This window comes from Coregonus lavaretus, assembly GCF_964263955.1.
Source record: "Coregonus lavaretus genome assembly, chromosome: 17".
NCBI classification, from domain to species: Eukaryota; Metazoa; Chordata; class Actinopteri; order Salmoniformes; family Salmonidae; genus Coregonus; species Coregonus lavaretus.
The window spans coordinates 1,056,349-1,079,080 of record NC_140004.1 but is presented as its reverse complement, the minus strand read 5'-3'; the positions used below and the strand labels follow the sequence as shown (position 1 = coordinate 1,079,080).

General features: G+C 42.5%; 1 protein-coding gene across 3 annotated transcripts in view; it reads left to right on the top strand.

Annotated features, from left to right (window-relative positions):
- Positions 1-22,732, top strand: part of LOC311145089 (pre-mRNA 3' end processing protein WDR33-like) — a 42,523-nt gene that overhangs the window by 2,848 nt on the left and 16,943 nt on the right. For all 3 annotated transcript variants that reach the window (XM_084181268.1, XM_084181267.1, XM_084181266.1), the window contains exons 2-8: positions 2,001-2,228; positions 5,011-5,079; positions 5,290-5,394; positions 9,765-9,860; positions 10,037-10,188; positions 14,788-14,885; positions 22,442-22,568. In XM_084181268.1, the coding sequence (XP_084037394.1) occupies positions 2,025-2,228; positions 5,011-5,079; positions 5,290-5,394; positions 9,765-9,860; positions 10,037-10,188; positions 14,788-14,885; positions 22,442-22,568 (851 nt within the window). In that variant the 5' untranslated portion in view covers positions 2,001-2,024. The remainder of the gene's footprint in view (positions 1-2,000; positions 2,229-5,010; positions 5,080-5,289; positions 5,395-9,764; positions 9,861-10,036; positions 10,189-14,787; positions 14,886-22,441; positions 22,569-22,732) is intronic.

The window sequence follows — 22,732 nt, the reverse complement described above, 5'->3', positions numbered from 1 at the left end:
CAGTGCATTCAGAAAGTATTCAGACCCCTTGACGTTTCCCGCATTTTGTTACGTTACAGCCTTATTCTAAAATGGATTAAATTGTTTTTTCCCCCTCATCAATCTACACACAATACCTGATAATGACAAAGCAAAAAAACGGAAATATCACATTTACATAAGTATTCAGACCCTTTACTCAGTACTTTGTTGAAGCACCTTTGGCAGCGATTACAGCCTCAAGTCTTCTTGGGTATGACGCTACAAGCTTGGCACACCTGTATTTGGGGAGTTTCTCCCATTCTTCTCTGCAGATCCTCTCAAGCTCTGTCAGGTTGGACGGGGAGTGTCGCTGCACAGCTATTTTCAGGTCTCTCCAGAGATGTTCGATCGGGTTCAAGTTCAGCCTCTGGCTGGGCCACTCAAGGACATTCAGAGACTTGTCCTGAAGCCACTCCTGCATTGTCGGCTGTGTGCTTAGGGTCGTTGTGCTGTTGGAAGGTGAACCTTCGCCCCAGCCTGAGGTCCTGAGCGCTCCGGCCATCTTTCCCTCGATCCTGACTAGTCTACCAGTCCCTGCCGCTGAAAAACATCCCCACAGCATGATGCTGCCACCACCATGCTTCACCGTAAGCATGGTGCCTGGTTTCCTCCAGACGTGACGTTTGGCATTCAGGCCAAAGAGTTCGATATTGGTTTAATCAGACCAGAGAATCTTGTTTCTCATGGTCTGAGAGGTGCCTTTTGGCAAACTCCAAGCGGGCTGTCATGTGCCTTTCACTGAGGAATGGCTTCCGTCTGGCCGCTCTACCATAAAGGCCTGATTTGGTGGAGTGCTGCAGAGATGGTTGTCCTTCTGGAAGATTCTCCCATCTCCACAGAGGAACTCTGGATCTCTGTCAGACTGACCATCGGGTCACCTACCTGACCAAGGCCCTTCTACCCCGATTGCTCAGTTTGGCCGGGCGGCCAGCTCCAGGAAGAGTCTTGGTGATTCCATTTAAGGAGGCCACTGTGTTCTTGGGGCCTTTCAATGCTGCAGACATTTTTTGGTACCCTTCCCCAGATCTGTGCCTCGACACAATCCTGTCTCGGCGCTCTTATGACTGAAGCCATGCTCTTTTGTTTAAGTTTTCCCTGTCTTTTGTTATGAGTGATGGGCATAGACCATTTGGAAACCTGTTGCAACAACACTTTTGCCGCTCATTATTTTAGACTTGCCAATATTTGTAAGCTCACCCATCACTAATCTAAATGAATAATTGTATGCTGGCCATAGACTCCTCTGAACTGATACATGTCAAGCAAGTATATTTTCTCTCTATAATCACATGGGCAACTTCTACCAATTAGGTCTATCACTGCTGCTCCAGGGTCAGATGGTTTTTGTTGACCTAAAAAGGACTGCAGATGTAAATAAGCTGTTAGCTAAATCTTGTGCAACGCATCACTTCTCACTTCTGAGATTTTGTTTTTTGTTGTACATTGTCCCTGTACAAATAAACGTAATAAATAAATAAAATATATTTGGGGTTGGGTAAGCTGATCATAGATCTGTATAGTACTCTGATCACTACCCACTTGTGGTGTATGTTCTCAGTTTCTGCTGTGCCTAGTGTGCCTGCTCAGTCAGGGGATGGCGTCATGTCTTATTGTTTTTTTGAAAAGACAAAACTCTGCAATTAGACTGTGTCTACTTATGAGTTGACTGTTCGGAGAAATGATTGTGGGTGTTTTGTGGTGATATTGATTCTTTGTAGAGAAATGTTGCAAAGTCAATCCCTAATCAGTTATGTGGGCCGACGCTGAAATTTTCATCTGTGGTTACAGCATAATTAATCTCCTAAATAGTGGCTGCAAACACAAACCTGTATGACCCAGTTAGATGAGTTGGCTTTTGTGCTTTAGTAGCCAAGTATTTTGTGAAAATGCTGCTTTGCGTTTTGTTATCTCTATTTATGATATTACTTTTCAACCATCCAATCCAACGCCTCTCACCACCCTCTTCCATCTCTCCGCAGGTTTAGCGGAGCAGCAGAGTCACCATGGCGACGGACATCATCTCCCCGCCACGGTTCTTCCACATGCCACGGTTCCAGCACCAGGCGCCGCGGCAGCTCTTTTACAAGCGGCCCGACTTCGCCCAGCAGCAGGCCATGCAGCAGCTCACCTTCGACGGCAAGCGCATGCGGAAGTCTGTCAACCGCAAGACCATTGACTACAACCCCTCGGTCATCAGGCATCTAGAGGTAATGGACGTGACATGAAGCATCTGTTTTTGGGTTATTTTGTGACCTACTCAGTGAACTAAATGTTTCTAGGCACCAAAACTCAGTCAGTAGTCGTGTTTCTAGAGAAACTCGACTTTGGGCACAAACACGCACACATCCTTCAGATAGCTTGACATATTGAAACAGTTTCAAATATCCACGCTCAGACATGACCATGAGCTCAGAGACGCTGTTCTTGAGCACTTACTCCCATGTAAACTCAGCAAAAAAAGAAACTACCCTTTTTCAGGACCCTGTCTTTCAAAGATGATAATTGTAAAAATCCAAATAACTTCACAGATCTTCATTGTAAAGGGTTTAAACACTGTTTCCCATGCTTGTTCAATTAACCATAAACAATTATTGAACATGCACCTGTGGAACGGTCGTTAAGACACTAACAGCTTACAGACGGTAGGCAATTAAGGTCACAGTTATGAAAACTTAGGACACTGAAGAGGCCTTTCTACTGACTCTGAAAAACACAAAAAGAAAGATGCCCAGGGTCCCTGCTCATCTGCGTGAACGTGCCTTAGGCATGCTGCAAGGAGGCATGAGGACTGCAGATGTGGCCAGGGCAATACATTGCAATGTCCTTACTGTGAGAAACCTAAGACAGCGATACAGGGAGACAGGACGGACAGCTGATCGTCCTCGCAGTGGCAGACCACGTGTAACAATACCTGCACAGGATCGGTACATCTGAACATCACACCTGCGGGACAGGTACAGGATGGCAACAACAACTGCCCGAGTTACACCAGGAACGCACAATCCCTCCATCAGTGCTCAGACTGTCCGCAATAGGCTGAGAGAGCCCGGACTTAGGGCTTGTAGGCCTGTTGTAAGGCATGTCCTCACCAGACATCACCGGCAACAATGTCGCCTATGGGCACAAACCCAGACAGGACTGGCAAAAAGTGCTCTTCACTGACGAGTCGCGGTTTTGTCTCACCAGGGGTGATGGTCGGATTCGCAATTATCGTCGAAGGAATGAGCATTACACCGAGGCCTGTACTCTGGAGCGGGATCGATTTGGAGGTGGAATGTCCGTCATGGTCTGGGGCGGTGTGTCACAGCATCATCGGACTGAGCTTGTTGTCATTGCAGGCAATCTCAACGCTGTGCATTACAGGGAAGACATCCTCCTCCCTCATGTGGTACCCTTCCTGCAGGCTCATCCTGACATGACCCTCCAGCATGACAATGCCACCAGCCATACTGCTCGTTCTGTGCGTGATTTCCTTCAAGACAGGAATGTCAGTGTTCTGCCATGGCCAGCAAAGAGCCCGGATCTCAATCCCATTGAGCACGTCTGGGACCTGTTGGATCGGAGGGTGAGGGCTAGGGCCATTCCCCCCAGAAATGTCCGGGAACTTGCAGGTGCCTTGGTGGAAGAGTGGGGTAACATCTCACAGCAAGAACTGGCAGCCTTACCGCAAAAGTGGAAGAGGAAAGTGAAAGGGGGAGAAAGTAAGGAACTTGTCTGTCGGCCTTGCATTAAAGAACATAATTGGTTAAGGAAAACTGTGATAAATAAAAAAAAGTATATCAGTTTCACTTAAGGACCAAAGGATTGACAGCCGTCCCATATAGATTGCAAAATTGCAGAATCATTAGATCATTTGTTTTGGTTCTGTCCATTTGTAGCTTGTTTTTGGACACAGGTCCAGGATTGGCTAAAGGATTGCAATATTTACCTGGAGCTATCCTTGCAGATAGCATTACTGGGTGATCTGAAAAGTCATAGTCAATCGATCAATAATATAATACTTTTAGCAAAAATGTTTTTTAAATTCACAATCTGTAGAAGCAATGAGAATAGAAAGGTTCAGAACTTTTGTAAAACATCACAGTACGGTTGAAATATATATGGCAAATAGAAATCCTATATGGATGGTGTTAAGAGATAGATGGGAGGTATTGAATGGAGTTGAAGGATGGGACTAATAACAAATAACAACTAATAATGTAAGCATACTGTGTCCATAATAAGTATATGGGTTGTATGTTGGGAGCTTTTGGGAAAGAGCACAGTTAGAAAGATATGGCATATAGAAGCAAACCGGATGGACATCATGAAAATGATCGGAGAGGTTGAGAGTAGAAGTAGTTCAGGAGCAAAAACAAATAAAATAGAATTATTGTAAAATTGACTGTGTCCATAAGGTGTAGATAGTAAGTATAGGCTGGAAGTAGAGGCCTGGGCATTGTTGTTCACTAATTTACCCCAAGTAGGGAAAGGATGGCGGGGTTGAAAAGTAATAAAGGGGAGTGTATATATATATATATATAAAAAACATGGGGGATTGGAAGTGATGTAGACAATTACATTGATGGAAGTTACAATCTATCTGCAAAATTAAGCTGATCTACCCCCCAAAAAAATACAAAATAAAAAATAACTGGCAAATCTGGTGCAGTCCATGAGGAGGAGATGCATTGCAATACTTAATGCAGCTGGTGGCCACACCAGATACTTACTGACTGACTTTTGATTTTGACCCCCCCTCCCCTTTGTTCAGGGACACATTATTCCATTTATGTTAGTCACATGTCTGTGGAACTTGTTCAGTTTGTCTCAGTTGTTGAATCTTGTTATGTTCATACAAATATTTACACATGTTAAGTTTGCTGAAAATAAACGCAGTTGACAGTGAGATGACGTACATTTTTTTTGCTAAGTTTATATGTATTTGGCTGGAATGTATGTGAATCCAAAGACCTTTGGTTCCTTAAATGTTCTCTTCCTTGACTACAGAATCGTTTGTGGCAGCGAGACCACAGAGATTTACGTGCCATCCAACCAGATGCAGGATGTTACAATGATGTAAGTATGGGCAGATTGTAAGATTTAGTAAAATTTTTGACCTTCTGGTGTCAGTAATCTAATAAGAAAACATGTTATCAATGAATCTGTGTCAGAGTGTTAGCGAGTCCCTATTGCTGGCAGGATTTGATTAATTGTGTACCCATTGTTAGATAAGATGTTGACATTTCTCTCTCCTTTTCCGTCCCTATCTTTCTCTGGCTCTTGTAGCTTGTTCCTCCTGTGGGCATTGTGAGTTATCCCATGAACGCAGTCACCACAAAGTTTGTTCGAACCTCCACGAACAAAGTCAAGTGCCCTGTCTTTGTCATAAGGGTAAGTCTCTCCTCTCACACACTTTCCGTACCTGTTCAAGGCAGACTATTTTATCCCTCTGAGACTGTGAAGCCCAAAGTGCAGGTATGTCAAGTTATATTCCTGCTGGGTTTTGTTATTTCCTTCCAATTAGTGTCCAGTTAACACCTAGACAACCAGGTGAGGGGATGATCTTAGTTGATCAATCAAGTACAACGGAGGAGCGAAAATCCACACATTTGGCCCACCAGGAATTGAGTTTGACACCCCTGCCATAGAGATGTAGCTCAGTTGGTAGAGCATGGCGTTTGCAACGCCAGGGTTGTGGGTTCGCTTTCCACGGGGGGCCAGTATGAAAAATAATAATAATAATGTATGCACTCACTAACTGTAAGTCGCTCTGGATAAGAGTGTCTGCTAAATGACTAAAATGTAAAATGTGAATGTAATGAATGAGTAGTACACATTTTCTGCATAATATTCACTACATGACCAAAGGTATGTGGACACCTGCTCATCGAACATCTCATTCTAAAATCATGGGCATTAATATGGAGATGGTCCCCTCTTTGCTGCTATAACAGCCTCCACTCTTCTGGGAAGGCTTTCCACTAGATGTTGGAACATTGCTGCTGGGATTTGCTTCCATTTAGCCACAAAAGCATTAGTGAGGTCGGGCACTGATGTTGGGCGATTAGGCCTGGCTCAGGGTCGGCTTTCCAATTCATCCCAAAGGTGTTCGATGGGGATTAGGTCAGGGCTCTGTGCAGGCCAGTCAAGTTCTTCCACACCGATCTTGACAAACCATTTCTGTATGGACCTCGCTTTGTGTGCGGGGGCATTGTCATGCTGAAACAGGAAAGGGCCTTCCCCAAACTGTTGCCACAAAGTTGGAAGCGCAGAATCGTCTAGAATGTCATTGTATGCTCCTAGATGTTTCCACTTCACAATAACAGCAGTTACAGTTGACCGGGGCAGCTCTAGCAGGGAAGAGATTTTACGAGCTGACTTGTTGGAAAGGTGGCATCCTATGACGGTGCCACGATAAGTCACTGAGCTCTTCAGTAAGGCCATTCTACTGCCAATGTTTGTCAATGGAGAATGGCTGTGTGCTCGATTTTATACACCTGTCAGCAACGAGTGCCGCTGAAATGGATGAATTCACTCATTTGAAGTGATGTCCACATACTTTTGTACATTGCATGCGGAAAGTATTCAGACCCCTTTACTTATTTTTTGTTACATTACAGCCTTATTCTAAAATAATGAAAAAAAATTATAATAATAATCTACACACAGGTGCATCCTGTTTCCATTGATCATCCTTGATGTTTCTACAACTTGATTGGGGTCCACCTGTGGTAAATTCAATTGATTGGACATGATTTGGAAAGGCACACACCTGTCTATATAAGGTTCCACAGTTGACAGTGCATGTCAGAGCAAAAACTAAGCCATGCGGTCAAAGGAATTGTCCGTAGAGCTCCGAGACAGGATTGTGTCGAGGACAGATCTGGGGAAGGGTTCCAAAAAATGTCTGCAGCATTGAAGGTCCCCAAGAACACAGTGGCCTCCATCATTCTTAAATGGAAGAAGTTTGGAACCACCAAGACTCTTCCTAGAGCTGGCCGCCCGGCCAAACTGAGCAATCGGGGGAGAAGGGCCTTGGTCAGGGAGGTGACCAAGAACCTGATGGTCACTCTGACAGAGCTCCAGAGTTCCTCTGGAGATGGGAGAACCTTCCAGAAGGACAACCATCTCTGCAGCGCTCCACCAATCAGGCCTTTATGGTAGAGTGACCAGATGGAAACAACTCCTTAGTAAAAGGCACATGGCAACCCGCTTGGAGTTTGCCAAAAGGCACCTAAAGGACTCTGAGTCTATGAGAAACAAGATTCCCTGGTCTGATGGAACCTAGATTTAACTTTTTTACCTGAATGCCAAGCATCACGTCTGGAGGAAACCAGGCACCGCTCATCACCTGGCCAATACCTGGATCTCAGACTGGGGCGAAGGTTCACCTTCCAACAGGACAACGACCCTAAGCACACAGCCAAGACAATGCAGGAGTGGCTTTGGGAAAAGTCTCTGAATATCCTTGAGTGGCCCAGCCAGAGCCTGGGCCATCGAACTTCTCTAGAGAGACCTGAAAATGACTGTGCAGCGACACTCTCCATCCAACCTGAAAGAGCTTCAGAGGATCTGCAGAGAAGAACTCCCCAAATAAAGGTGTGCCAAGCTTGTAGTGTCATACCCAAGAAGACTCGAGGCTGTAATCTCTGCCAATGGTGCTTCAACAAAGTACTGAGTAAAGGGTTTGAATACTTATGTAAATGTACCAAAAATTGATTCTTATTTCTTGAAAACATTTCTAAAAAATGTTTTTTGCTTTGTCATTATGGGGTATTGTGTGTAGATTGATGAGAAAAAAAAACAATTTAATCAATTTTAGAATAAGGCTGTAACTTAACTAAATGTGGAAATAGTGAAGGGGTCTGAATACTTTCCGAATGCACTGTGTGTATGTATGTGTATATATATATATATATATATATATATATATATATATATATATATATATATATATATATATATATATATATATATATATATATATACATACACACACACACACACACAGTGAGGGGAAAAAAGTATTTGATCCCCTGCTGATTTTGTACGTTTGCCCACTGACAAAGAAATGATCAGTCTATAATTTTAATGGTAGGTATATTTGAACAGTGAGAGACAGAATAACAACAAAAAAATCCAGAAAAACGCATGTCAAAAATGTTATAAATTTATTTGCATTTTAATGAGGGATATAAGTATTTGACCCCTCTGCAAAACATGACTTAGTACTTGGTGGCAAAACCCTTGTTGGCAATCACAGAGGTCAGACGTTTCTTGTAGTTGGCCACCAGGTTTGCACACATCTCAGGAGGGATTTTGTCCCACTCCTCTTTGCAGATCTTCTCCAAGTCATTAAGGTTTCGAGGCTGACGTTTGGCAACTCGAACCTTCAGCTCCCTCCACAGATTTTCTATGGGATTAAGGTCTGGAGACTGGCTAGGCCACTCCAGGACCTTAATATGCTTCTTCTTCAGCCACTCCTTTGTTGCCTTGGCCGTGTGTTTTGGATCATTGTCATGCTGGAAACCCATCCACGACCCATTTTCAATGCCCTGGCTGAGGGAAGGAGGTTCTCACCCAAGATTTGATGGTACATGGCCCCGTCCGTCGTCCCTTTGATGCGGTGAAGTTGTCCTGTCCCCTTAGCAGAAAAACACCCCCAAAGCATAATGTTTCCACCTCCATGTTTTACGGTGGGGATGGTGTTTTTGGGGTCATAGGCAGCATTCCTCCTCCTCCAAACACGGCGAGTTGAGTTGATGCCAAAGACCTTGATTTTTCACCCAGTTCTTCTCTGAATCATTCAGATGTTCATTGGCAAACTTCAGACGGGCCTGTATATCTGCTTTCTTGAGCAGGGGGACCTTGCGGGCGCTGCGGGATTTCAGTCCTTCATGGCGTAGTGTGTTACCAATTGTTTTCTTGGTGACTATGGTCCCAGCTGCCTTGAGATCATTGACAAGATCCTCCCGTGTAGTTCTGGGCTGATTCCTCACCGTTCTCATGATCATTGCAACTCCGCGAGGTGAGATCTTGCATGGAGCCCCAGGCCGAGGGAGATTGACAGTTCTTTTGTGTTTCTTCCATTTGCGAATAATCGCACCAACTGTTGTCACCTTCACACCAAGCTGCTTGCCGATGGTATTGTAGCCCATTCCAGCCTTGTGTAGGTCTACAATCTTGTCCCTGACATCCTTGGAGAGCTCTTTAGTCTTGGCCATGGTGGAGAGTTTGGAATCTGATTGATTGATTGCTTCTGTTGACAGGTGTCTTTTATACAGGTGACAAACTGAGATTAGGAGCATTCCCTTTAAGAGTGTGCTCCTAATCTCAGCTCGTTACCTGTATAAAAGACACCTGGGAGCCAGAAATCTTTCTGATTGAGAGGGGGTCAAATACTTATTTCCCTAATTAAAATGCAAATCAATTTATAACATTTTTGACATGCGTTTTTCTGGATTTTTTTGTTGTTATTCTGTCTCTCACTGTTCAAATAAACCTACCATTAAAATTATAGACTGATAATTTCTTTGTCAGTGGGCAAACATACAAAATCAGCAGGGGATCAAATACTTTTTTCCCCTCACTGTATACAGTGTATATCCAAACTTAAGAATGTGATTACTAAGTTCAGTGTCTCCCTTATCTATTTTTGTTACCTTTTTTATTACTCCTTTCAATTAAATCAACTATTCTTCAACTCCCCCCTTTTCTCCATATCTCCTCCTCTCCTCCACCCCTCTCTGCCTTGTTCACAGTGGACTCCTGAGGGGAGGCGACTTGTCACCGGAGCCTCCAGTGGGGAGTTCACCTTGTGGAACGGACTCACCTTCAACTTTGAGACCATCTTACAGGTAAACATTGAATCCACCCTTTTACAACACTTTACAATTAACTTAAAACTTCTGAAATGTGTATTCAGCAGTTCTGAACCACATGAAATCGGTATATCCACTGTCTTTAAAAAATTTTTATCCAACCCTGTGTTTTTGGTTCTGGTGCTCGCTCTGTCTGTCTCTCCTCCCCTCAGGCCCATGACAGCCCTGTGCGGGCCATGACCTGGTCTCACAACGACATGTGGATGTTGACAGCCGACCACGGCGGCTACGTCAAATACTGGCAGTCCAACATGAACAACGTCAAGATGTTCCAGGCTCACAAGGAGGCGATTAGAGAGGCCAGGTCTATATCCAATCTACCATTTTTTGTAGTTAACCCCAGACTGTTACTGCTGTTTCCCCCAATAATGATTAATAGATGTACGTGTGTGCTTTCACGACACTGCACTGATCTCTTTTTGATATTCTTATTATTGTCATTATCATTGCCTGTGGCTCACGATGAGTTGTGTATCTGGATTTTTTTCTATACATAACTACTATGTACAGAAAAGGTAGATTTTCACGGTCTTGTTAAATAAAGTGTTTATCTATATCCATACGCAAAAGGGATTGACACATGTTAATGCTATTGGTTTACACAGATAGGCCCAGAGGGACAGAGTGTATACAGAATGAAGTGGAGTGGTTGCACCTGACGTTACTGCATACATAGGGAGTTTCGAATGTGGCCAACTTGTTCTTCGTTTATGGACCTTGGGGAAGGCGTCTCACACGCATAGGGTCACTCCACACCAGGGTTTCCGCTACCCAGTAATAGTTTTTGGCAACAAAAAAAATAATCCAAGCCGATAAATAAAATTGCCGCCAGCCAATTTTCCGGGAGAAGAAGAAGAAATACCTTTGCGGGATAATGCCCTTTAACCTATTCATTGATGGAAATAGATTTGACTGGTCATGCTTATCAGTCTATAGGTTAATTTGCATATTTTAGTGGAATTCGATTGGTGCGCGTGTACAGTATATTCGTTATGCATCTTATTTATCACACGCGTACACCATACAGATACAGAACCTTTAAGTGGAAAATCTGTCAGACGGCACGAGAGCTGCTGCTACAGCATCTCAAACAGCAAATGCATAGACAACGGAAGGCAGGCTTCATCAGAGCTTCACACACCACTTTGCAATGAGCTGGAGGCAGTAAGAAAGACATCACATCGTTGCATCCTTGACTTGCATGTTCTGTTAATATGAATCACCATAATCTAAATGTGATTTGTCATTCTGAGCACCGTGGGTGGACACCCTAATCAGGTTACGCACCCAATGCATATGGGTCAGGTACATTTCTCAAATGTCCTGTAAATTAAAATGCCACCGGAAACCCTGGTCCACACACATACTTCACAAAGGTCCCATGGTTGATTTGAAGGTTTTTGAGGTGTAAGCAAACGCATGTCTACAATCCCCCACCTTTTGAAACCACTAAAATTGCCACCCCACATTGTCTGCTGTTGAATCTATCCTAGTGACAAAACCCACATCCACACGTGACCCCATAGCTTTTGAATAAAGACTATTTCTGCCAAAAACACAACCAAATTGCCTCTGGGGTTAGAGCAGTTGGCTATCAACTTTCAATTCCCACACAACCCACAAGGTCGCTTTGACTATCCACCATCCCAAACCCCCTGGTATATTGACAGTTAAATCTACATTGAATGGGGCGGTGCAGTTGAGAGGGATTTATTGCATAAAAAGTTGCCTTTGCTGTATATTTCTACCTTTGGTGGTTTTGCCTTCATGGAGCTTTACGAAAATAATCAATAAAGATTGTGAATAGGGTTTTATGCTGGATTTCCCTCTGAAGTATAACACAAAACTTAAAGTTTCAGTTTTTAATATATAACTTCTCAATGCCATAACTTATTTTCTTTGAATGTTGATGTTTCTGAGATACTTTTAATGTTGTTGTTGAACGTGCATTGAATCTCCAGGACCAATGGAAAATAAATAATCTTAGGGCTGTGGCCATAGTCCTGGAAAAATTGTACATCATACATGCATTGATGGATGTGCTCCAAACCTGAAGATGGCAATTAAGGAACTAGTCAAGAAGTTCAACAGGTGTTTGTTAGCAGGGCCATGTAGGCTATCTTTGGTGTTGGTATAAGTCAGGTTTCTGCGGGGTCACGAGGGCTATAGTACATTGGCCTAATACCTCACTTTATCACCATGCTGCAACTGTTGCTCCAACTACAGATGGAGCCACATTATCTGTTTGACTGACAGGACTTCACGACCTCATGACGCTGTAAAAGGGACACAACATTTGAAAATCTATTTCTCTGATGTTTTCAGACATAAGCCTAAACTCTGCAAATCTGGCAATGATATGGTGCCACAGCCACTGCCTATCATTTCCATTCTGTAAAGTGTATATATTGCTAGATCTACACAGTACACAACAGATCGCCTGGGACATACAGTGGGGAAAAAAAGTATTTAGTCAGCCACCAATTGTGCAAGTTCTCCCAGTTAAAAAGATGAGAGAGGCCTGTAATTTTCATCATAGGTACACGTCAACTATGACAGACAAATTGAGGAAAAACATCCAGAAAATCACATTGTAGGATCTTTTATGAATTATTTGCAAATTATGGTGGAAAATAAGTATTTGGTCACCTACAGACAAGCAAGATTTCTGGCTCTCACAGACCTGTAACTTCTTCTTTAAGAGGCTCCTCTGTCCTCCACTCGTTACCTGTATTAATGGCACCTGTTTGAACTTGTTATCAGTATAAAAGACACCTGTCCACAACCTCAAACAATCACACTCCAAACTCCACTATGGCCAAGACCAAAGAGCTGTCAAAGGACACCAGAAACAAAATTGTAGACCTGCACCAGGCTGGGAAGACTGAATCTGCAATAGGTAAGCAGCTTGGTTTGAAGAAATAAACTGTGGGAGCAATTATTAGGAAATGGAAGACATACAAGACCACTGATAATCTCCCTCGATCTGGGGCTCCACGCAAGATCTCACCCCGTGGGGTCAAAATGATCACAAGAACGGTGAGCAAAAATCCCAGAACCACACGGGGGGACCTAGTGAATGACCTGCAGAGAGCTGGGACCAAAGTAACAAAGCCTACCATCAGTAACACACTACGCCGCCAGGGACTCATATCCTGCAGTGCCAGACGTGTCCCCCTGCTTAAGCCAGTACATGTCCAGGCCCGTCTGAAGTTTGCTAGAGTGCATTTGGATGATCCAGAAGAGGATTGGGAGAATGTCATATGGTCAGATGAAACCAAAATATAACTTTTTGGTAAAAACTCAACTCGTCGTGTTTGGAGGACAAAGAATGCTGAGTTGCATCCAAAGAACACCATACCTACTGTGAAGCATGGGGGTGGAAACATCATGCTTTGGGGCTGTTTTTCTGCAAAGGGACCAGGACGATTGATCCGTGTAAAGGAAAGAATGAATGGGGCCATGTATCGTGAGATTTTGAGTGAAAACCTCCTTCCATCAGCAAGGGCATTGAAGATGAAACGTGTCTGGGTCTTTCAGCATGACAATGATCCCAAACACACCGCCCGGGCAACGAAGGAGTGGCTTCGTAAGAAGCATTTCAAGGTCCTGGAGTGGCCTAGCCAGTCTCCAGATCTCAACAACCCCATAGAAAATCTTTGGAGGGAGTTGAAAGTCCATGTTGCCCAGCGACAGCCCCAAAACATCACTGCTCTGGAGGAGATCTGCATGGAGGAATGGGCCAAAATACCAGCAACAGTGTGTGAAAACCTTGTGAAGACTTACAGAAAACGTTTGACCTGTGTCATTGCCAACAAAGGGTATATAACAAAGTATTGAGAAACTTTTGTTATTGACCAAATACTTATTTTCCACCATAATTTGCAAATACATTCATTAAAAATCCTACAATGTGATTTTCTGGAGAAATTTTTTTTCTCATTTTGTCTGTCATAGTTGACGTGTCCTATGATGAAAATTACAGGCCTCTCATCTTTTTAAGTGGGAGAACTTGCACAATTGGTGGCTGACTAAATACTTTTTTTCCCCACTGTATCTCAACAAATATTAAGGCTCTATCTGTAATCTAACCCGAGACATCCTAGTTACATTTTGGTTGCTCCCTTTCACCTAGCCCCCTTTGCACAAATCTGATTAGATCATGCATTATGGCCAACATTTCACTAGGCCTATTGGAGGGCATGGCAGAGCCTTCGCCATATTGCGTTCACTATTCTGATCACCTCAGTCTAAACACTGAAGGGAATAGGGCAGGTGGGTAGGACCGCAATGGGACTGGGCAAGAGTTGTTGAAGAGCATGAATGGCTGGCAGATATTTTGCATTTTGATAAGAAGGGCAGGTTAGGATTTAGTTCAGAATTTTGACTGATTTAGGGATGATAGATATTTTTTGTTGTTGCTGGATTGCTTACCTGTTGCTTTAGTGTAGGGTCATTACACTTGTAGGTATTGGTCATTTGCGGTGGAGTTCAGACGGTAATGCTTGTGTAAACTGAGGAAGATTCATTTAACTTGGGCTTACGTCTAGTGTGAAGATTGCTTTTGGCTTACAGTTTAGACCTATCTGAGTGTAGTTTGTTTTTTATGGTTATACAGGTTGATAAGTGTTACGTTTTGGGTAGATACGTTGTAGTGTAATGATGTAACGTGTTAGTTGTGGGGCAACACTGTTTTGTCTGGGTTTCTATCACTGGTCAGCTAAACCTTTTGTGAATTTTGTTAAATGCCAATACACAGCTAGAGGGAGAGGTTGCTGATGTGCCCAGGAAATGGCCCCCATAAGTGGTTGAACTGTACTGGGTTGTACTAGGATTTGACCCTGGGAGCCCAACTGTGTCTTCCTGCATTGTTGATTCTCTTCCTGCCTCACTCTGTCTTCAGTTTCTCACCTACGGATAATAAATTTGCCACTTGCTCTGACGACGGAACCGTACGCATCTGGGACTTTCTACGCTGTTACGAGGAGAGAATTCTCAGAGGTATGTTCTGTTGAATACACATACAGCTGTACCAAATTGATACACCTCACTGGACACCACGACTCGCCCCTGGAAAAACACATTCACACAGACACTTTTAGGGGATTGCACCGCAACATGTTCCTTTTCTGTACCCATAAGTCAGAACCATCCATGAAATGCACAACTCATTTGGCAAATTTGTTCATTGATTGTATCTATGGACCTCAACTGATACTGCCTTTAAATGCATCAGTTGCTAGTTGTTGATTAGTCCTTACTCACGTATATTTATTCACTGTCTGTTGGCCCTTTTGCTATTGCCATGCTTGAGGCTGCATTTAAATATTCAATACTAATTACAGTACCAGTCAAAAGCTTGGACACCTACTCAGTCAAGGGTTTTTCTTTATTTTGACTATTTTCTACATTGTAGAATAATAGTGAAGACATCAAAACTATGAAATAACACATGGAATCATGTAGTAACGAAAAAAGTGTTAAACAAATCAAAATAGATTTGAGATTCTTCAAAGTAGCCACCCTTTGCCTTGACAGCTTTGCACACTCTTGGCATTCTCTCAACCAGCTTCATGAGGTAGTCACCTGGAATGCATTTAAATTAACAGGTGTGCCATGTTAAAAGTGAATTTGTGGAATGTCTTTCCTTAAACAGGTGGGGGGGTATACCGAAGATAGCCCTATTTGGTAAAAGACAAAGTCTATATTATGGCAAGAACAGCTCAAATAAGCAAAGAGAAACAACAGTCCATCATTACTTTAAGACATGAAGGTCAGTCAATCCTGACAATTTCAAGAACTTTGAAAGTTTCTTCAAGTGCAGTCGCAAAAACCATCAAGCGCTATGATGAAACTCGCTCTCATGTGGACCGCCACAGGAATGGAAGACCCAGAGTTACCTCTGCTGCAGAGGATAAGTTCAAGATTGCAGCCCAAATAAATGCTTCACAGAGTTCAAGGAACAGACACATCTCAACATCAACTGTTCAGAGGAGACTGCGTGAATCAGGCCTTCATGGTCGAATTGCTGCAAAGAAACTTCTACTAAAGGACACCAATAATAAGAAGAGACTTGCTTGGGACAAGAAACACAAGCAATGGACATTAGACCGGTGGAAATCTGTTCTTTGGTATGATGAGTCCAAATTTGAGATTTTTGGTTCCAACCGCCATGTCTTTGTGAGACGCAGAGTAGGAGAACGGATGATCTCCGCATGTGTGGGTCCCACCGTGAAGCATGGAGGAGGAGGAGGTGTGATGGTGTGGGGGTGCTTTGCTGGTGACACTGTCAATGATTTATTTAGAATTCAAGGCACACTTAACCAGCATGGCTACCACCAGCATTCTGCAGCGATACGCCATCCCATCTGGTTTGCGCTTAGTGGGACTATCATTTGTTTTTCAACAGGACAATGACCCAAAACACACCTCCAGGCTGTGTAAGGGCTATTTGACCAAAAAGGAGAGTGATGGAGTGCTGCATCAGATGACCTGGCCTCTACAATCACCCGACCTCAACCCAGTTGAGATGGTTTGGGATGAGTTGGAGTGAAGGAAAAGCAGCCAACAAGTGCTCAGCATATGTGGGAACTACTTCAAGACTGTTGGAAAAGCATTCCTCATGAAGCTGGTTGAGAGAATGCAAAGAGTGTGCAAAGCTGTCATCAAGGCAAAGGGTGGCTACTTTGAAAAATCTAAAATATATTTTGATTTGTTTAACACTTTTTTGGTTACTACATGATTCCATATGTGTTATTTCATAGTTTTGATTATTCTACGATGTAGAAAATAGTCAAAATAAAGAAAAACCCTTGAATGAGTAGGTGTGACAACTTTTGACTGGTACTGTACATTAGCGGTGGTTGTTGTAATTAGATTTAATTTTGTTAATATCCAATTGATTATCAATTAACAATGTTTTTTAAATAGTCAAAACCTTGGTGAATGTATACTGTAGGTAGGCCTATCCCAACACCAACTAGTCACGTTGCACGAGCATTTACTTTTAATTGCATAGGTTTTCTTTATATAACATTTAGCTATAAAGGCTAATGCTAGTTCATAGCTATGTGCTCGATTTTATACACCTGTCAGCAACCGGTGTGGCTGAAATAGCCGAATCCACTCATTTGAAGGGGTGTCCACATACTTTTGTATATATAGTGTATATTCACAGGAACTGGTTTCAGTGCCCGTTGTTGTATATTAGTACATTATAAGAGTACACAGTTTGGTGTGTTCTTTTCTGTAGAGTGTGTGTGTCTATCTGTCTGTCTGAAGGCAGGATCTTGATGGTTCAGCATGATTCACAGTTAGTCACAGTATGATCGATCAAGTCTTTGCCGTATAAACACCCTAGTCAGGAAAAACCCATTCCTCTTTGATTGCATGGTTTAATTTGTTTTAATAAAAGCTTGGAAGGGATTGGGGGTGTCATTGTAGAGCATATTGGCTAGCCACGCGAGTTGCCTGATCTCTCATGTAAGCTCGCAAGATCAGGCGGCTAGCAAGGCTACATATTTGCATCCTTGTGCGAATTGAATAAAATTGTTCCTGCCAAGCATGAATAAAGTAAACACCTTGTTTGCTAGTATTATGTTCATATGTTTACAGTTGCAGACAATTTTGAATACAAGTGAAGTTACATTGAACTATTCGCAGGCCATGCAGAAAGTTTGGCCTAATCTGCTAATTTCACAGATTCTATACTGTATGCAATGTCATTGTAGTTGACTTGTCTTTTGAGCCTTGCAATAAATTCCACTGAACAAAAATATGAACGCAATATATAAAGTGTTGGTCCCATGTTTCATGAGCTGAAATAAAAGATCCCAGAAATGTTCCATATGCACAAAAAGCTTATTTCTCTAAAATGTTATGCACAAATTTGTTTACATTCCTGTTAGTGAGCATTTCTCCTTTGCCAAGATAATCCATCCACCTGACAGATGTGGCATATCAAGAAGCTGATTAAACAGCATAATCATTACACAGGTGCACCTTGTGCTGGGGACAATAAAAGGCCACTCTAAAATGTGCAGTTTTGTCACACAACACAATGTCACAGATGTCTCAAGTTTTGAGGGAGCGTGCAATTGGCATGCTGACTGCAGGAATGTCTACCAGAGCTTTTGCCAGAGAATTGAATGTTAATTTCTCTACCATAATCCGCCTCCAACGTCATTTTAGAAAATGTAGCACTACGTTCAACTGGCCTCACAACCACAGACCACATGTAACCACGCCAGCCAAGGACCTCCACATCCGGCTTCTTCACCTGAGACCAGCCACCCGGACAGCTGATGAAACTGTGGGTTTGCACAACCAAAGAATTTCTGCACAAACTGTCAGAAACCGTCTCAGGGAAGCTCATTTGCGTGCTCGTTGTCCTCACCAGGGTCTTGACCTGACTGCAGTTTGGCATCGTAACTGACTTCAGTGGGAAAATGCTCACCTTCGATGGCCGCTGGCACACTGGAGAAGTTTCAACTGTACCGGGCAGACTGCATGTTGTGAACAGTGTCCCATGGTGGCGATGGGATTATGGTATGGGCATAAACTACGGACAACGAACACAATTGCTATTTATTGATGGCGATTTGAATGCACAGAGATACCCGTACGAGATTCTGAGGCCCATTGTCGTGCTATTCATCCGGCGCCATCACCTCATGTTTCAGCATGATAATGCATGGCCCCATGTCGCAAGAATCTGTACACAATTCCTGCAAGCTGAAAATGTCCCGGTTCTTCCATGGCCTGCATACGTACCAGACATGTCACCCATTGAGCATGTTTGGGATGCTCTGGATCGACGTGTACGACAGCGTGTTCCAGTTCCCGCCAATATCAAGCAACTTCGCACAGCCATTGAAGAGGAGAGGGGGTCAACATTCCACAGGCCACAATCAACAGCCGGATCAACTCAATGCAATGGAGATGTCGTGCTGCATGAGGCAAATGGTGGTCACACCAGATACTGACTGTTTTTCTGATCACACCCCTACTTTTCTTTTCTTGTTTTGGCCAACCGATGCATATCTGTTGTCCCGGTCATGTGAAATCCATAGATTTGGGCCTAATGAATTCATTTCAATTGACTGATTTCCTTATATGAACTGTAACTCCGTAAAATTGTTGCATGTTGTGTTTATATTTTTGTTCAGTGTAAATAAGCTTTACTGTGCTCGTTGAAGAACAATGCAGAACTGACCATTTACTTCAAACCAGTTTGGCTTGCTTTTGGTTTTTTGAGCCTTGCAATAAACTAAATAAACATTACTGTGCTCATTGAAGAATAAATGCAGAATTGAACTTTTAGATGAAACCAGTTTGCCAGTTTGGACACCCTCATATTTTGATATAACCTGATGCATTAGACTACCGTGGGTTGACAATGTTTTTTTCTTTTTCTTTTTGCTATTGAGAAGCCGTATATGAACCAAAACTAGAGATGTGCACGCTGTACTCAGATTTGTGCAGATTTTCCATTGATTAGTCTGTGTTGTCTTCAGTGAATTGACTTTCATTGATCACTACTATTTCACTTATTAGTTTTTTGTTTCCACTGTAAGTAATTGATTAGCTATGAGTTCACAAATTTCTTATTGAATTAATGTGCTTTTACAGCAGAGATGCCTAGCTGTACTTCTAGGGTAAATGTATATGGCACTATGCCTAGTGGTAAAAAAGAAAAAGAAAGATACAGCAGTTTTTAACTAAAATGCATTTTTTTTCCTGATCTTGTCTGGTGGAGTAAGGGAGGCACAAAGTATTTAATAGATTATCAGATACTCAACAAGAAGGTCTGATTTCATTATTACGGAAACAGGATCCAAGTGGTAAATATAAAGATCCAGTCCATTAAAAAGATTGGAGGAACCTTACACTTTAGTGTTGTGATGCAAAAATTATAGCAAAATGTATAGAGTTATTGGATATTATTAATCCTAATCAGACAGGTATTTTACATAATATAAGACAAGTACTGGAAACAATAGAATACTATGACAAATCTGGGAAACCAGGCCTGGTATTCATAGCTGACTTTGAAAACGTTTTTGATAAAGTACGATTGGAATTTATATATACAGTGGGGAGAACAAGTATTTGATACACTGCCGATTTTGCAGGTTTACCTACTTACAAAGCATGTAGAGGTCTGTAATTTTTATTATAGGTACACTTCAACTGTGAGAGACGGAATCTAAAACAAAAATCCAGAAAATCACTTTGTATGATTTTTAAGTAATTCATTTGCATTTTATTTTATTTTAGCGAAGATTTTTAAAGTAAGATGTTTACACGATCAGTCCAATCAAAGCTACTGTACATATAATGTGATTTGACGTCATTTTGTCTGTGGCCAATAACCTTGAGCCTTCTTGGAAGGGCACTTCTAATGTAGCTCTATGGCAGGACCCAAAGGGCTTGACTTTTCAATGTCTACCCTTACTAAGGACTTAGACTTGGCGGTGATGTAGTGTCCCCATGAGTGACAGAACACTGAGCCAATCACGGCGCAACGCTCCTATTTTCTGCTGGCTTGCCCAACCACCACAGAAAGCACTGAGCTAGGCTGAAACACCTGCATTTTGGAGCTGCCTTACTCAAGAAAACAAAAGAGAGACCATGTTTGAATGCAGGTTTATTAACTCAATGATATATATATATATTTTTTACATTGTTTGTAAACTGATATGTGACACGTATTAATGACCAAATAACATGCAAAACAGGAGCCTTTTTATTTTTTATTTTTATGGGGCTCAAAACAGGTGGGGCTACCTGCCCTGAATGACGGGTCTCCCCTGCATGCGCATAACGTTTAGAAAACAGGAACAAGTGTCCGGGGGACAGGGCGAACAGGACGCTAGGCCACTGAATTTTTCCCCTGTGGTATCGCGATACTACTTGGTATCGTGATACATGGGCTGGTATCGTATCGTTAGTCAAATGTTGGTATCATGACAACACTAGATGAAATGGCATTTTCAGATACCATCACATAATGAACTAGGTAGATGCTTAGTGTAGAAATGTCACTCAGGTCAGTCATGTCACCAATGGTTCATACAGTAATTTATCTCCTATCACACACATTTACACATTGTTAAACCTTGTTGGTGTCTCTGGTCACCTTATCTTCATATCTTTTGTTATACTCACACACTCTCGCTCACACACTATATGTAATCTATGTGTAATTACTGTGAATTTTGTCTGTTACCACATCTACTGTTTTAATAATTAGGGGTTCATCAGCAAACTGGTGGAACGCTATTGTATTTGTCAGCGTTTATTATTATTATTTATTATTATACCAGATAACATGCAAATTCCTGTGAGATGGTGATGCCTAGGACAGCGCAACTTGGCATGATGGTAAAAGGCCAAAGGCCACACTCTCCCATGCAATGCCATGCCAATTGGCCACATGGTGGCGCTATAACAAGCGATTGAAAATGCTAACTTTGAAAGGTCAAGCCCCTCACCCTGTGTGACCTAGAGTCTTGAAATTTGGTACATAGATCCCTCTCCTCACAAGGAACACATTTGCCTCAAGAACGCATAAGGTCCGCCATGATGGATTTTCCGCCATTTTGAATTTTGTGAAAAACACTTAAAAAGCTACTCTGGCACCGAATGACCGATCTTCATGAAATTTGATATGTTGCATCTATGGACCAAGGTCTGTAAACTCACTACAATCCAGGCTAGTATGTCAAACAATATAGCTGCAACTGACCAATAAACATTCACGTGGGCGTGGTCTGTCACATTAATGCATATAAATCAGTCACGGATATTCGTATTATAACAAAAATTGGTACACATGCTCCAACACTGAAGACTCAACATATGCAAGCACATTTTTATATCTCTTCATCTGTTTGACTCAGTGATTAAATGTGGCACACATGCTCAAGGATGAGTCTAGCTAACCCCATTCATGCAAGCTTATTGGTTCCTAGCAGCCATATTGTTTCAGCTATAGTCTTGGAAAATAGTGTGTTTGAAGATGTGCATTCATAGATGCTATATACCAGATTTGGTGCCAATCGGTCTAGCGGTTCTGAAGAATACGTTTAAAATAGTCAACATCATTGAAAATGGTCCAAAATACATCAAAAGTATATTATATTGCATGATCTGTTTGATTTTGAGTTCTGATATTTGGCAAGCGTGATAAATAGCACAGAAGTAACTTGTCCTAGGGCAATGTGCCCAATTTCTCCTGATGGTGGCACAGTGGGCACACAGCTGAACCCTGGCAATGCTGCTTCCAGCTTTTATAATGTATATGCATTGGTACAAGACAGTATATTGCCCAAGTTTTATGTTTACACACCCTACAGTGAGTAAGGGTGGGATTGAGTGACTCCCCCTACACACACACACACACGCTGTATCTGTCACACACACCTGTAGTAGACCACACCACCTCTCAGATGCACATACAAGTTAACTATTGTATGTTTGTTCTGTCGTCCTTTTGCCTCTGACACACACACACACACACCCTTACACATATTAAATGTGTTCTTCCTCCACAGGTCACGGAGCTGACGTGAAGTGCGTGGACTGGCACCCCACTAAAGGCCTGGTGGTTTCCGGGAGCAAAGACAGCCAGCAGCCAATCAAATTCTGGGATCCCAAAAGCGGGCAGAGTTTGGCCACACTGTGAGTTTTACCCAGAGGCAGCAGAAGCAGCACACAGCTGGCATTAAGCACCCCATCCCCAAAACCCAGAGCCCCCTGAGAAATTATCGAACAAAATGTGTTACTTCTCGGTAACGATTAATGCTTTCTTGTTAAAATGACGTTGTAACCATGTAGTTTCTCAG